This window comes from Drosophila elegans, unplaced genomic scaffold (genome assembly GCF_018152505.1).
Source record: "Drosophila elegans isolate 14027-0461.03 unplaced genomic scaffold, ASM1815250v1 contig_208, whole genome shotgun sequence".
In the NCBI taxonomy this organism is placed as follows: domain Eukaryota; kingdom Metazoa; phylum Arthropoda; class Insecta; order Diptera; family Drosophilidae; genus Drosophila; species Drosophila elegans.
In genome coordinates, this window is record NW_024545578.1 from 26076893 (window position 1) to 26094416 (window position 17524).

A 17524-nucleotide genomic window follows, 5' to 3' on the forward strand; every position below is an offset into this window, starting at 1 on the left:
GGGTGGTCATTTATAAGTATTTTGTTGATTTTTAGGGAGGCGACCGTGTCTATCACGGCCAATAATCCACCGTTCCGCCGGGCGCCGTCTGCGGCGACGTCCTCGACCCAATGGTGTAGCAAGACGTCTAGCCAGACGGTTTGTGCGATCAAGCAAGCGATCTCTGTGTCGATTTGAACAGCTACAAATCGTCTCCGTTACCGTTGACACTTCCGTGTCCTAAAACAACCCGCGATTTTCGACAGCCTCCTTTGATATGCACGTTTGTACCATTTTAAGAGATGAATCACAAGCCGTGCCCAGCAAGTTGTTGGCCAATTTAACGTCGGGAAAAAAGTCGCAACTTAGCCATAGGGAATAGACGGCTACTTGACGGTTTACAGGACCGGCCCAAGGACGCTTCCTTGCAGGACCCCAGCATAGGGTGTAGTCCAGCACGATGTACACAGCTGTCTACAGGAAACTCCCATTTATCCAATAATGGAACAAATAGCTTCCATAGTCGCTCAGGCAACAGTGGCATTAGTTTGTAGAAGAGACCTTCGTGCCAAACCCTGTCAAAGGCCTGTCGAACATCAAGAAAGACAGCTGAGCAGTATTTGTGATCTTCTAAAGCACCCATGACATGATTAACTACTTAACTAACTTGCTCAACAGCACAATGACGACTACGAAAACAAACTGGTGGTCTGGAAGTGTATCGTCAAACGCAGCTATTGCTAAGAGCCTAGCAAGCATGATCTGCTCAAAACTCTTGGAAAAAGTGGGTAGGAGACTAATCGGCCGATAGGGTTCTGGGGAGCACGGGGTTTTCCTTTTTTTGGTACCATTGTCACTAGAGCACGTTTGAAAGGGGCTGGAAAATGACCAAGGTCTAGAAAAGCATTCAAGATTTGACAGAGTTGCGTAGTAAATGAGCTAGGCAGAGCCTTTGCTACCTTTCCGTCAATCGCGTCCATGCCAGTAGCCTTAGTGGAAACTAGTCGCTTAATATGATCACGAACCTCGTCCTCGTCTACTGAACGCACATCAAAAGGAGGGCTAAAAGACAGTCCAAATCTAGAGATCGTAGTTTGAACATCTTGCCATGTTGCAAAGTCAAATGGAGTGAAATCATATGAAAATCTCGAAATCACTGTGGGCCCAACTGCCATCGTTATGATTAAGTGAGAACTTCTGAAGCATCTGTTTTTTTTAGGTTCAATTAGGTGAGTTTCTACAGCGCAAATCCTGACACTGAGCTTATCCATTAAGAATTCATACTTTTTTTAGTTCTGACTTAGCAGCCTTCTAACTTTCCATGCCGATGGTATGCCGCGTTCTCATCTAGACGCGGCGGAGTGCATGACCTTTTCTGGCCAAGGCAGCAATTTCTGGCATCGAAGCCGATGAAGTTGGTGGAGGAATAGGATCTGTTCAACTCAGCCCCGACTTAAGAGAATCAGGGCAGAAAGTCGGGAGCCGAAACTTCTTTTATCCGAACCACGAGGTAGAAGCCTGATTTTGGTAACGAACGTATAGGCAGCAGCGCAGATATATATCAAAAGTGGAATATGGTCAGCGGAAAGGTTCGGACAATCTGAGATAGCAAGGTAGCTACACGGATGCCTCCGTACACTTCAAAATCAAAAGTCGTCGGAAGGTGGGTTTTAATCCAAGGAAAATGCGTAGGTCCGCCAGTGGCCAGAATCTGCATACTTGAAGACTTTAAAGTCTATCGAAAAGCTGACGTATTGCGCCTTTTGATCGGAATGATATTGAACGTGGTGGAAGGACTATTAGATAAACCGGTTGTTTACAGGATCTGCATTATATATATATATATATTTCATGTTGTAAAAAAAATTTGGTGCAGGATAACTCTGTCATTGCATTTTCTGACTCATAACTAAAAGATATAAAAATCCTTAACACTCCATTTAAATGTTTTGAATACTTTCTGGATGATAATTTAATTGGTTACATTGTTCATGAATTATAATTACCTGCCACTTAAAAAAATATCATAACTTAGTTTCTAAAAATCGTTTCGGAAATTCGTCAGTACATAGGAATTTTATTTTTAATGTCAGTTCTTCGCTTCCCGTGCTTAGACTTAACAATTTTCGTTAAATTTCTGTCTGAGCTTAGCTAAACACAGAAAAAACTCACGTATGTATGTTTGGTCGCCTTTTTTATGTATGTCATGATTTCAAGTCTCACCTTCCACTAAAATTGAATTAAAAACAATAAAGCACGCACTATCAATTAGCTCACTGACACACTCAGAAAAAACCCGTTCTTAGCAGTCACGATTTCAGTAAACAAAATAACTAAAATCGATAGTACATTTTGTCGGATGGGGAAAGCCTTCTCGGCTTCAAGAATGAGTAGTTCTTGAATCCAAGTCTAAGCGTTATCGTTTCCAAGAGTAAATCGTATTTGATTCTAGTCAAGTAACGTTAAATATTTTGAAACAAAACTCTTCTTCAAAAGTAAATCTTTCTCGTTTTTAAGAACGCGCTATTCTTGATTTTTCATTAAATCCGGTTCTCAATGGCAGATCGCAGTTCCCAGAAAAATGTTAAATTTTTAGATTTTTTTTACATAAATCAAAGATTAGCACTCGAAGTCATGATGGGCTATAAATGTTTTTAATAAGTTCCATATACTTTAGGTTTTTGAAACATCAATAGAGCTTTTTATGTTAAAGTGTAAAGTTTAAGTTTTTTGTTTGTTTGAAAGCGATCTGCTTTTAGATGTAGAGAAGAATGCACCAACGAAGATTATTAGTTTTCTTTGTGGATCCGGTACTTAAGCAAACTGTTAGATTTATGAATAAGAAATAATAGATGTTAGTAAGAAATTAAGAAAAAATAAGTCACATATTCATACTTTTGTTTTCCTTCAAACGAAGAGTCTGTCGCGGATAAGCACTCAAATTCCGATTGAGGGAATTGCCTCCATGATTGCCTCTGGAGCAATAAATTCGAGGCACTCTAAACCATCCCCGGCAACCCTCTGCCGACCCTAATTCAGCAATCACCTCGCTAAGGATTTCAGATCTTTGTGCCTTAGCGAATCGATGATAGGTTAGACCAATGCAAATAAACGCGAAATAAAAAGCCGGTTGGTGTTGAATTCTTCTCTTAACTCCTGGATAAATTCCAAGTTTTGTGTACTCAAACGGTCATGATAAGGGAGGCTGAAAACGTCTTGGTTGGTAATGTTCGATACAGGGGAGATTTCCACACCTGAAGTTCTCTTCTGATCTTCCCTTGGTTGATAAAAAGATCGTAAATTATCATCGCCTGCTGGTCGAGGGTTATGAGGTGAGTGCCGTGTATCCAGTCTTGAATATTTTCTGACCTGACGTTGATGATGCCGATCCACTTATCTACACAAGTAATTAGATGCAGATGGCTCCAAAGTGCGACATCCCACACGCGTACAGTTCTTTGCCACATGAGCCCTCTGATCTAAGAAAGCAGAATGTGGCTCCTGGTGAATCGATGCAGTTTTGGATTGCGTTACACTCCGCCACAACATTGGCGACAGGAATAATTGTGATCTTTTTACATGTTATCCATATCTTGGGAAATTTAAAAAATAAGTAGTTTTACGAACGAAACGGACAAGAGTTCCTTATGGGTGTGTTTGTAGGTTCGTTAAGTCAAATTGATTTAAAGTCTTCGTGGTCTAAAATGTTTGGACTCACAGTGTTGATTTTATAACCAGCATAAGGTTCTGTAATTTCATATTTACCATTTGGAAAATAATTCATGAGCTAAAGGAGGACCCGTTTTAGATCCTTAAGCGTTCTTGAGAGAATAGGTTGAAAAAATATCAAAATGTAACATTGAATTAAAAGGATCGGCAACTTGCCGATTTCTGGGTTTTTTGGAAGCCTGTCGTATTGCCAACCTCGAACATGTCTTGCAGTTATGGAGAAATTTATAGGCTGATTTTAACATCGTTGAAAAGAAATACTCGATGAGTACCTGTTAAACATTCTCCAGTGCCGATCTGTGTGCCCTATTGTTCCCGGCGATCAGAATTTCATTCCATTTTACTGCATTATTGCGAGTGTATGCTAGTTACAGTGATAGGCGTTTACACCTTTGGTAACTATTGTATCTGCGAGCTCTTCCATTATTTACTCCTTGCAGGAGAAAAAAACAGGCTTACGCAGGATGAAACTCCGTTTAGACGTGAAGCGCGTCAGGAAAATTTTTGCCACACGCGATTCTACCACATACTATCTTATGGCACTGAGTGGTTGTCTGGACAACGCGTCTGTCCGTCCTTTTCTACGCAAATAAGTCTCTCAGTTTTAAAGATATATGCATAAAACTTTTCCATAGGTGTTTTTATACGCAGGTAGTTATTTAATGATAATTATTTCTAACATTGCTTAAGAGAAATTGCAAATGTTTATAGAGGAGATGCAAAACGAATAGCTCAACCGAAAACACCCGACTGAAAACAAAATCAATGACAAGCAATATTTTCTGTTCAGAGCAAGAGCATGACTATGAATACGGACTTTTAGACCTATCATTATAAAAAACTAGCTTCATCCGTAACTCTTTAAATAGGCAAGTAGATCTTGTATTTGTTTTGGATTCGTTTGAGGTCGTTGTGTCTAGAATTGAACCTCTAGTCGTTCCAGAGGACAATTTCCCTGCCCTGCTCTGATACCTATTACCTTTTAGTTTGTGAAACTAAAACGAAACGCTTCCGTAAATGCGACTTTAATAAGCTAAACTACTTGATTTCGAATAGAACTGGAAAAACTTATACAAGTGCACGGATATGGAAAGAGCCACTGAATTATTATTTAATAGCGTTTAAAACACGTTTTTTAATGCTTGCGTTCCTGACAGTAATCCTTCAAGATATAACAGACCTCCGTGATGTACACAAAAGCTTCAAAGACTTAAAAATTTATAAATCAACACTTACAAAAAGTACAGAAGGACGGGCAAGCTATCTGATTTTTCGAAGTCAATGCTATTCTATGTATTTGAACCGGTGTAAAAAAATAATCCGAAACAATTTTATAAATTTGTAAATATCGAGCGAAATATCTCGGCCTTTCTTTCTTGGTAAGATTTAAGTCAGCTGAAACGTCTACTGACTCCGAAATTGCTGACTTATTTGCTAAGTTCTTTCAAACTACCTATAGTGCGGACTCTTGTCTAAATTCATTTTACCCTTAAAATTCAAACAGGCTAAATTGTATTGATTTCACTGTAATAACGGAAAGTTCTCCTGGGCGCGTGCTTAAGTTTTGTGCCTAAACTATTTGTAAACCGATTCTTAAACTGTTTCAATTGTCTACCTCAACATCATGTTTTCCAACTATCTGGAAAAATTCTCTTATTGATTCACTCCATAAAAAGGGAGGAAAGTCGTATGTTCAATATTATAGAGGTTTTGCGGACTCTGCCCAAATGCAGAGTTATCAGAGAACAAAGTCCGAGTTGTTTCGATCTCTAATATGCACTGATTTTAATGTTCAAGTTTGAGATTACAAAGAGCGATATGTACATGTGTGAGCTGTATGTGTAAAAGCGTATTCGATTTACAAACATATAATTACAGTGAGGGGTAATTAAGTATTACAAGTTGGAAAAGAATTTAAATTAATCAACTGTTTTTAAACAAAGTTATTTATAAACAAATAATAATACATTCAAATTGGCATTCAGTTATGATGTCATCGAACATTCTTCGCCCGTTGAATGATCCAAGGAGTATTCAAGCACCAATTTGCTCAGGCAGGGGCGCTATCTTACAGATGGGTCTACGAATGGTTCCATTTTTCACCTTGACCTCGGCCACTCTCACTCGTCCATCAGCTCCGAAATGCGTGTTGGTGATGCGACCCAGAATCCACTCCTGGGGAGGTGTATTATCCTCGTGAATTATTACAATTTAGCCAATTTGAATGTTGGCATCAGGTTTGAGCCATTTGGAGCTCGCCTGAAGTGTGTGTAAATAATCACGCCTCCATAGCTCCCAGAACTACTGCTTCAAGTACGTTACGCGCTGCCACCGCGTAAGATAGGATGGTCTGCTCTCGTCAATTGAAAGCTCCGGTACGGACTTCAAAGGAGACCCAATCAGCAGGTGCGCTGGGCTAAGTGCCTCTTCATCGTTTGGGTCTTCGGAAAGGGCTGTCATTGGACTTGAGTTCAAGATTGCCTCCGCCTCGATTGCAAAAACTTCGTACGTTAGTCAAGTGTTGCCCAAGTTTTTGATCATCAAGGTCTTCATGGACTTCACTGCGGCCTCCAACAAGCCTCCAAAGTGGGGAGCTCGCGGAGGGATGAACTTAAACTCCAATCCCACGATGCTGCTGAAGTGCTGCACATTCAATGTGTTGGCTTCGTCAAACAGCTGCTGCTTAAGGTCTCGAGCTGAGATCGAAATTAGTTGCATTGTCACAATAGATGCGTAGTAGGACGCCTCTGCGACTGACGAAGCTCTTTAAACAAAGAATAAAATTATTAGTAGACAGATCGAAAATTTGTTTCTATGTGGATTTCTTTTGACGAAAAGCATGTAAACACGGCCAAGTATATTTTATATCACCTAAAAGTGATACCACAGTGTGTGCAGCGCCGTAAAATCTTTCGAACGATTTGCAAGTCAGCCATCTTCTGATTCAGCTGGTCGATCCGCTCACCAAATTCATCCCGTTTAGAGCGAAGATCAAGTACCCCGAGTTCTAGACCTAAGATTCGTGAGCCCATCTCCTTGAACTTCCAAACAAGAAGCGAATGATTTACGGAATCAAAGGCCTTGCTTAATACGTCAGTCTGAAGGTTATTTCTAAAGCCATTTATAACGAACGAAGTTGGCTCCAAAAGGTGACATGGAGATATAATCGATCTACAAAGATGATGCAAATGAGCGATAATAACGTTTTCGAAAAGCCTGGGGGTAGCGGACAACTTGGAGATACCTCTATAATTCTTAGTATCTGATTTACAAATTAATAACAAATGATTCCTTCCAAATCGGATGGAAGTCAGTAGTTTCTAAGTATAGGGTACTCAAGAAGAAGAGAGCAGTTCTTGCGTTGAGAAATATACCATGGCTGAGGAACTCGACTATAGCTGTCACTTTTGTTATTTCTAACTTTCACAAATATTGCTCCTAATTTTTTTTTTTACAATATGTAGATTAAAAAAAATTTTAAACAATAATTTTATAGTTTAAAATGAACTGCCCAAAACGATGTTTAAAACTAAAGCTGTAAAAATATGTTTTTCTATGTTCGCTTAGGCATACACATCAAAATAAAAAAATGTATAGTGTCAATTTTTAATATTTATTTTCAATATTAACAATAAACATAATATTATTATTTCTTTAAAAACTAGAACAACTGGCATTTTGGCAACTCTGGGAAAAGACAACACTTATCATAGTAACTGCTGCTATATTGGGCTTGTTGCTGACCGTTATTATTATTTGTTGCATAATTATATGCATTTGCCGTCGTCGTCGTCGCCAGGATAAATGTAAGTTTCACGATTTAAATAAATGTGGTTCCTACGAACAAAAATTCGTAACATAATCTGTTTGCAAATCTTAAAGCGAACAACAAAATAGTTTACGTAATAAGTTGTTCACAAAATGTATTTTGCGTTCGAAATTTTCTTCATTTGTTTGACAGTTCTGTGAAATCTTCTTGTTATTGCTGTCGCTTGCGTTTTAACATAAGCTTTTAGTGCTGCATGTCTCAATCAAGACAGCCAGATCGCTACAACTGAAAAAGTTAAAAAAAATTAACCAAAATATTATAAAAAGAAGAAAGGAAGCTAATTTCGGCTAGCCGAAGTTCACATACCCTTGCAGCTTTTCCAAAAATTAAATATTCTTGAAAACATTAAAATAATAATTTGATGCGTATTTGTTTAAAAGCATTGACGTTTTTCGATTTAAATAGAATTAAAAGCGTTTTTCTGAACTGTTAAATTATAGATAAATCAAAAAGAATTTTGAAAATGATTAAAAAATAGAAAAGTTACATATAAAAAATATTTTTTTAACTATATGAAACGTAGTCCGATTTTGATGAAACTTAAACCGTAATTCTGATATATTTAATCATTACTATATGTCGAAGAACTAACAAAAAATTTACAAACAGCAAAGTTTCAATTTTTTTTATATATTTTCCGATTGTTCCTATGGGAGCCATATGATATTGTATTCCGATTTTGATGAAATTTAAACCGTAATTCTGCAATATTTAAGCATTACTATATATCGAAGAACTAAAAAAAAAATTAAAAAACAGCGAAGTTATAATTTTTTTTTTTTTTACGATTGTTCCTGTGGGAGCTATGTGCTCCTTCTGTCCGTCGTGCGTTGTAAACTTCGGACTGAAATTATAATACCCTCCGCAAGGGTATAAAAATTATAAGTTTGCTGTTTTATACCCTTGCAGAGGGTATTATAATTTCAGTCAGAAGTTTGCAACGCAGTGAAGGAGACATCTTCTTGAAATTTAAACCGTAATTCTGAATTATTTAATCATTACTATATGTCGTCCGATTTTTATGAAATTTATACCGTAATTCTGAAAAATTTAACCATTACTCTATGTCGAAGAACTAATAGAAAAATTTAAAAGCAGCAAAGTTATAATTTTTTTTGTATTTTTTTTTCTGGTTGTTCCTATGGGAGCTATATGCTATAGTCGTCCGATTTTGATGAAATTGTTCCTATGAGAGCTATATGCTATAGTTGTCCGATTTTTATGAAATTTAAACCGTTATTCTGAAAAATTTAACCATTACTATATCTCGAAGAACTAAAAAAAAATATTAAAAAAAACACCAAAGTTATAATTTTTTAAATTTAATTTTCCGATTGTTCCTATGGGAGCTGTATGCTACCTGCAATAGAAGGACAACTTTTGGGAAAGTTTCATGCAGATAGCTTTAAAACTGAGAGACTAGTTTGCGTAGAAACGGACGGACGGACAGACGGACAGACGGACATGTCTAGATCGACTCTCCTAGTAATGCTGATCAAGAATATATATACTTTATAGGGTCGGAGATGTCTCCTTCACTGCGTTGCAAACTTCTGACTGAAATTATAATACCCTCTGCAAGGGTATACAAATTTTACTTTCGATGTTTTTTAATTGATTAGAAAATACTTCAATGTCAGGGTTTAATATTTCATAGTTTTATTAAAACCGGACAATAGGAAGGATCGAATAATTTAGGGGAAAATCATTATAGCTTTACAGTTTTTGAACGCTTACGTATACAAATCGCAATAAAGTTGGCTTACAAAATTTTTTATCTTTGCAATATCAATGGTTTATAAACTTCGGCAAGCCGAACCAAACGGAAAAACCATATCAAGTTTTAAATTAAACTTTACATTTTTTATAAATCAATATTTATTTATTTAGCTTAATTCAAAATCACATGTACATACTTATGTATATAAACATAAGTTTACCTCAGGTTTGCTTGGTAAATGGCCAAAGTCATAATTGCTTCACAAACGATGACTTATAATTTGATGGAGTATATTACGAATCTATTTGCGGGAGACAATTAATTAGTTTTTAGGCTTCATTTCAGTAGTTATATGTTTATCTTACTTTTGGTATAAAGCAAATTGATTACAGCGAGTGCATATACATTATATTAGTAATTTTAAAATTGTTATATTAATTTGTTGAATATGTCCATAAATCACTCTTAAGTTAGTTATTAACTTTGGAAGTAGCGGGCTTTAGGTAATTTGTCCTGGCTTGGCGCAACATCAATTTTACTCCAAGCTTCGTTTTAAATCCGCAAGTTATTTGGTTGCATATTTAACATACTTGCCTGACTTTTGAATGTATCTATTGCATGTGTACGCTTTGCTTCGCCGTTGCCTGGTGCGACATCACTGCACGCTGTAATAAACGCTAATAAATCGCATGAAACGAATTTCCCTTTGTGCTTCTACAACAATTCCATGAACATCGCACATACTCTACTACACCTACATGTACAGACCTCACGGAAATTTCCATAGGAGCTTCCCAAAGGTAAGTCGGGAATTCTTAACTTTTTAATGGTTCGAAGTAACGAGTAATAAGTAGTTAACCTCAAATGGATTTATCACGAGTCTATATATATAATATACACGAGTATATATATATATAAAATAAAGAACTTAAAGAAGGTAAGATATAACTTTTGGATAAACTTCCGTTTAGTTGACACCTCCGCCTCAACGTTCACGTTTCGTCGCGATTTTTGTTAAATAAATTTTTAGCTTGCTACCAGAGGTCCCAAATCATCATTTATTTCTAGCCTGTCAGTCTCAGATAAATAAAGGAAAATATGATCATGTTTAGTATTTGTCTAGAAAACCGTATATATTATTTGAAAAGTGACCGGTCGTTTTGCAGAAGCCAATTCATCCAAAACGAGTGACTTTCAGTATGGTATATGGTAAGGCGGCAGCATTGGTGTGTTTTTCTTCGAAGAATTAGCATCAGTCGTAACCGTCAATGGTAACCGCAATTGCGGTCCTCTCCAGAATGGGAGCCACACAGCCAACGTTACAGGCGAACTCCTGCAAGTTACATGAAAAAATCCAACAAAACGCAGGAGTTGGGGTGGCGTCAAGGATAAGTGATATGCATACCATTGAGGTCATTGGGAGCCATACGATCGAAAATGTGCTGAAATATTGTGTCGATCGGATGACCTAATGCAAAACTTCCGAGGCAGTCATATCAGTTAATAAATAAACCGCAATTTTGTGGCTATTCAATAAAAAAAAAATATTTGAAAAATAACCACCTGTGTTATTGTATAGTCATTTTAAATCTCAACTTTTTCGTGGTCCACCCTGTACTCGGTTTGATTGTTCCTTTTCTTTAGAATTAAGTTAAACACATAATTGAGCATTTATATTTTCTGCAGTTGAGGAGAAGCGCTTCAGATGTAGTTTAGTGCTGAGAACGACCTTTCCACCGAATTACACCAATAGCCGACTACAACAATTAGTCCTTCTCGACATAATCAAACTCCCCGAAATGCCATTTGCTCACGATTGATGAAATTGTTGAAGACTCATTTATCACGGTGGATACTCTTTTTTTTTTGGATCGAATGTCTTTCGATTTTTTTATTTCTCACATTTTTTTTTATAATTTACATAAAACTATTTTTTCTTAAGAATTTTTTCTGGAATTTTTTTTTGATTAGTTGAATGTTTCTTAAGTTATATGCAAAAATGTAAATATAATGGTTTTACCAGATTTTTTCAATGTTTCCTTTATTTCCGTAATTATAACCACATAGATGAAGATGAGCAAATGACTAATTTTGAAATTTAATTTTGAATCGTTAAAGTATAATTATAGAATAATGTTTCTAACTGATTTAGATTAAACTCTATTTTTCTTATTGTTTGTATTTTTTTTATTTAAGTTATTATTTATATCTAACAATAATCACAGTAGAACCTCAAAACCGTAAAATTCTCAACTTAAAGGGTTATATACAGTTAGAAAGCGGAACAAAATCGAATTTTTAAAAAAATTTTCTGAGGAAAGAATTAATTTTATTTGTGATATTTTGTACACATATTATGTTATATGTATTTTAAGTGTATTTTAAGATTTAGTATTGGAAAATATATTTATTTGTAAAGGAACTGCAGCTAATCTCCGGGAGCTCCTCTACAAAAAGGCGTTTTGCGGTGACCACTAATCTTTGGCCTGGATCCTCTGAAATTTAAAAATCAGATTTCGTTTAAGTATTGTGAAATCGAGTAAATAATTGAAAGAATAGGCATAATAAAGTTTTTTGACAAAATGACGGTTTCTCAGAAAAGAGAATTGTTGTTTGAGCAAAATTTCGGTCCTAAATTGCTTATAAAAAATATTTGGATTATTTTTTTTTATTATTTTTAATTAATTACTAAAAAATATGTTTGAGAAGCTCGTGTTGAAATTTGAAACTTAGCCAATTTGAGAAATGTTGGTCACCGACTTTGAAAACATCATTTTGAGTAAAACGCTTGTAAAGTTTGAAGGTGTACTTGCAAGCACTCTGAAACGCTTTTTTCAAATTTGGATGTAATTTCGATAATTTTTACTGGAACAATCAGTGTGCATTCTTAAATATATGTATATTTTAACAAAAAAAAATTTTTTAATTCTAACTGCATACAACCCCCTAAGGTTGAACTTCTTTTATTGGAAACAAACAGTGTTTTTACTTTATGGGCGTCATAACGTGTTGATGGGGATGCAAAAAAAAAAAATCCTCCTCTGGCGAACAGGATTCCGGCTGAACGGGTGATCTGAAGTAAAAAAATCAAAAAGCATTTAAATCTGGGAGCCTGTGTCTATCGCCCGTAGTAACATAATTGAAAAACGTCACGTCGCTTTTTTATACACAACAAAATATAGAAAAAAAACGTGTTTTTTAGAATCATAAATTCAAAGTCGTGTAAAAACTTTATTATTCAACATTTTTCAAAATATTTACTAAATGAGCGGAGAATTTTTTTTATTACATCCCCTATTTCATCGTGCTCTAGCTTCTACAGTTTTTAGTATTTTTACTCAAAAAAAATCATGATTGTACACAAACATACCCCATATATATATATATATATATATATATCTTTTTAATTTGTATCTTTGAAAAAAATTCACAAAAAAAAAAAGTAAGCAAAACGTCAACACGTCAAATTTAACTTGATTTTATTTGGGCACATGATAGATACGTGTTCAAATCTTTAATTGTCTCGCAACAAACATAAAAATGTTCATGCTGTCCATTACATAGTTTTAACCCAATTTTGCGTGTAACTAGTTTTTTTGATCATTAATTTTCATTTTTTATTTTCATATAAATAAACTGTTTCGCCTTTTCATCCGTAACTCATTACCTTCATTCGTCCTCCGGTCCCACACTTTACCTCCAGTGTACTATTTGGTCAGCCGGAAAAATTGCAGGCGGTTGAAAGCCTATCAATACTGGACAAATATGCAAAGCCACCTTCAATGCGCTTCAGTGGCAACGCACCAAAATCTCCACCGCGCTGGCCAATTCGTCCTGGGGTGATGCTTCATGTAAGCAATAATACAAAGGAAAATCTGACTGTAAATCGAATGACATTAAAACCGAATCTATCTGGCAATACATGCAATATGAGTCTGATGTCAGACCAATTTGATGCTGCCTTAAGGAAGAGTGAGGCTAACTTCGAAAGTACCATCCTCACTGAGGTCTCAGTGGTTTCAGAGAGAAATGCAGGATCGGAGTTTACTACAGTTTCAAGACCACAATCAGAGGATAAAAAGTCTGCAGCAGAAACAGCTCCATTGGATAACTACCCTGCCAAGGCACCACGAGCTAGTTTTGGCCAAAACAAATTGGATCATGTTTTAGAACTCCTTTTTAAAAGGTCTAAAAAGTCTTCGGCCGATTGCACTCGGGATAGTCAGCGGAGTCATGTGGGTTTATTACAGACTTTTTGGCGTGGTCTGTCTTTTACTGAAAGCTCCTCGCCATTCGGAACTCAACAGCGTCCAAAAGGAATACGTTGCAGCGGAAGTGGTACAGTATTTGCTACACAATATCAGTTTTACCTTAACATTTATTGTTTCCCCTTTTTTATTGTTTTACTTTAAAAAAAATAATCATATAGTAACATACAAAAAGGCCAAAGATAATATTACTACAACGACAAAAGCAGCACCATTAGGTGAATCATCTTTAATAAACAAACCCAGCAATTGCCAATCACATTCCTCTGTGACATTACCTGTGCCTTTATTATACAAGAATGCTGATTCTGCTAATATAGTTACTACAGGCGCTGAGGAAAACCTTTCAGAGAAAGTAAAAGGCTTTACATACAATGTCGCCCACGGTGTCATAGACGTAACCTCATTGGAACCTCGCCAAAACCACAAATTTACACCTTCACCAAAACTTCTACCTCCATCATTACCATCGCGGAGTGCACGCAATACATACAATTCCGCCGATTTAAAGTTGGTTCCATCCCGTGCACTTGTTCATGTGCAAAGTAAGAATACATTAAAAGTACTTTTGTTCGATATCGCGCATTTAGTATATACATCATCCCTTTATTTTTGTTCACTTGTTATACCCTTGCGAACTCAGCAAAGGGGCCAAAGAATAGTTCTATATTTAAAAAAAAAATTCTAAATAAAAAATTGTTTCAATTTTTTTTTAATAACCCCCTTTCATTTTCTTATAATTAACTTTACTTCAAGTATCAATTTAGTTAGAAAACTATCAATAAGAAAAGCTTCGAGTTAGATATTATAAAATACGCTTCAATTATTGACTGCATTGATTATTTCAGTACATTTTGTTAATATTTTTTTAAACAATTTTTATTTAATTTTATAACCATTTTATATCTAAAGCTCTGTATAAATAAGAGGTTGTAACAACAAACAAATCGTAAGTATTTTTCCTAAAAAAATGCAATCCGGAGATCAGCATAAAAAGGGGTAACACAAAAATATTTCGATTGAAATTGGTTTGAAATTTGTTCATCATATTTACACATATTTCAACCGAATTTTAATCGAGTAGATTTCAAGTAGTAGTAGTCACCCCTACTTGTATGTATTTGTCAATCTATTTTGATCTAACCTCAGCAGCTCATATGTAAAAAAGTTATATTTTGTTGTCGTTCGCATGTTCCTGTAATATTTAATACTTAAGCACCGTTTTTTCAAGCTATAAGTATAAACATAAATTTAATTTTAACACTCTTAAAATTATTTCCTTATGCATTTCTTTTTAAATATGTGAATTACTTTGTTCTTCATTTGCTTTCTATATAAAATATATAAATTCGCCGGACTTAAAATATCACCACGATCGTTTACAAAAATAATAAAACAATCCGTATCGTATATGCCCTATATAGTACACGACAAGTCCTCTTCACTGGGGGAACCATTGACGGAACCTGGCGAGTATGAGAATCTTCCATTTCATGGTCTGCAAACGGCACCTAACAAGGTATTATAATTTACATATTTCATCTTCCAACAATGCGTTTAACCTTCAATATTCACTAGACTTACTTCAAAAGAAATTTAAATGCACCAATTCTTGTTATTGTTTTGCATATATTTGATCATGCGTTGCAATAATTTAATTTAAGATTCGACAATTCGACAAGACAAAAATTTGTCTTTACCTTTAAGTATAGTTGCCTTTGTTATAGTATAATGTATAAAATCGTTTTTTGATTTCTTTAATAATTAATGCATTAATTCCCCATACCATTGCAAAGGTCATAAAAATAAAAATATAAAAGCGCTGCCGCCAGTGAGTCTATTATATCTAGTTTTTTTTCATATACGTTTAAAATATTTTAAATAGGTTAATGAAAAAATCACTATAACATAAGGTTTTTTTTGTGTATATTTTAAAAAAATAATTCATGAAAATTAGGTTTGAATTATTTTAATTGGAAAATGGGTGTATAAGATAAGACAACACTGAAAAATTTGTAAGATATAAAATATTTCCTTGTCATTTAAATTGCGAAGACAGTTTTTAAATCTTTATTGTTGTTCGCTAGCAAAACACATTTAAACTTATAACTACATATAAAAATAAAATAATATTTATGCATATTATAGCTCTTTCTACCAATATAAAAGAAACGCCGATGCACTAACAAACAAACTAATAAAGTTTTTCCCTTTATTTTTATCGTTTCCCAACTAACTAACTAATGCTGCTTATGCCATGGATTTATACCAGTCCTCTACTACTCCTACAAATTTTAATAACAACGCAAATTCGGTACGAGTTGCTCCACGACTCAAAAGACTCAATGGAATGATCAATCAGTCATCCGCCAACCATCAGCAAGATCGTCAGACCTTTCAACATCCACATGTCGACCAGGAACTGGAACAAACTCACAGATTACAATACAACACCAAGCATCTCCCCATATATACTGATCAGCAAAATCAAAGCTTTAGTGGACTAGTTACCCCTCGCCAAGTTCATCATAATGTAATCAATTGCTTTCCAAAGAGTATTACCAGCACTGAGTATTACCAGCAACAGAATCAAATCCAATTACAAATTCCAGCAAGAGCAGCTGAGCAGTTTAGCACCAGTTCCTTGTCCAACATTGAGCTATCAAATTCTGTAGAACTTGATTGTCGACCTTCCTTCATCGTGATGGAACGACCATCAACTATCACATGCTCGTCACTGTCAAACACTAATCCCTTTTTGGCTGGTAGTAACTTTAAGAAATACGAAAAGGCGGGTGAAGAGCTGCTTAGAAGTATGCCACGAGCAAAGCACAGCAAAATCGCACTGGATATGGAAAAAAAGTTTTATTCACTTAAGTTTCAAGAGAGCAAGCTAAAAAATAATGCACATATTGCAAACTCCTCATTGGGCACCACCACATCAGCTACATCCTCCGCTACTGACGTTAACTCTTCATCAACATGCAAAAGGCATAATTCATTTGCTGACCATGACCATAGCGATGTTGACTTGAGTGCGCAACCCGTGCGCCTTTATGATCTGCCTGCCTACGAGAGTATGGTGGTTGAAGACTCAGCCAACACAAATATTGAATTAAAAATGGGCGATGGCAAGCGAAGTTCTAACCAAAGCCTGGCCACTGCTCAGTTGCACACTCAACTAGGCGAAGATAAAATTATAAAACACCACCAACGTCACCATCACCACCACCAGCAACCAAATGACGAAGGGATTTTTGCTGACCATCCGTTAATGGATACCGAGCGTATCAGCATTTATCGAAGCGACTCCGGAATATCCAATAGCTCTTACGAGTCACCATTTCCTATAGCGTTATCACAGAAGCGACCACCAAACCAAGGAAATGTAAACACATCCTCCGGCTCAGCTGTTCGAAAACATGTTTACAAAAATATAGAGGCTCAGCATAGTGTCTTGACTCACGATGATTCTGCTTATGAACCCTCTTCAACAATAAAGACTTCCGAAAGCGGAGCAGCATTAATTAATAATTGTTCTGCTCCCACAACCTGTGGAACGCCTTATAGTATTTCTGCCTCATCGCATTATAACCTTCACCAGCCTCTTATTCAGTGCAAAGGAAATGAACAGACTACGCACGAAGATTTTGAACAGTACAGAGTTGGTAAACAGTCCGCAAATTCCGTCTCTACAGTTTACAACGCCTTCAGCAAAAGCAAAGTCAGATCGGCACTAGTGCAGTGTGGTAGTGTTCCAGCAACGAACAAGGTGCGTATTAAAAGAATAAGTCCCGTAAAAAAGACGCTCAGAAAAAAATTTTTTTTTCTTTTTTACAATATTAGCAAAGCACACCAATTTTTTAAATCCATTACATTTTCACTCATTTCTAATTGTGCCACTGACACTTACGTCTAACAGGAGCACCACTGATATTTTATCTCAGCAATATTTTGCTGCATTTTCGTTCAATTATTATGGTTTGATAGTCAAAGCAG

The 17524-nt window shown here is 35.8% G+C and overlaps 1 protein-coding gene across 16 annotated transcripts in view; it reads left to right on the forward strand.

The window, feature by feature from the left end:
* The window catches only part of LOC108136874 (hemicentin-1), a 160477-nt gene that overhangs the window by 135584 nt on the left and 7369 nt on the right, over positions 1-17524 (forward strand). For 8 of the 16 annotated variants that reach the window (XM_041708283.1, XM_041708286.1, XM_041708287.1 and 5 more), the window contains 6 exons: positions 7374-7514; positions 10024-10057; positions 12961-13595; positions 13687-14070; positions 14950-15044; positions 15798-17297. In XM_041708283.1, the coding sequence (XP_041564217.1) occupies positions 7374-7514; positions 10024-10057; positions 12961-13595; positions 13687-14070; positions 14950-15044; positions 15798-17297 (2789 nt within the window). Of the gene's footprint in view, positions 1-7373; positions 7515-10023; positions 10058-12960; positions 13596-13686; positions 14071-14949; positions 15045-15797; positions 17298-17524 lie in introns of those variants that run through there. The other 8 variants (XR_005977236.1, XM_041708294.1, XM_041708295.1 and 5 more) reach the window with 4 other exon arrangements.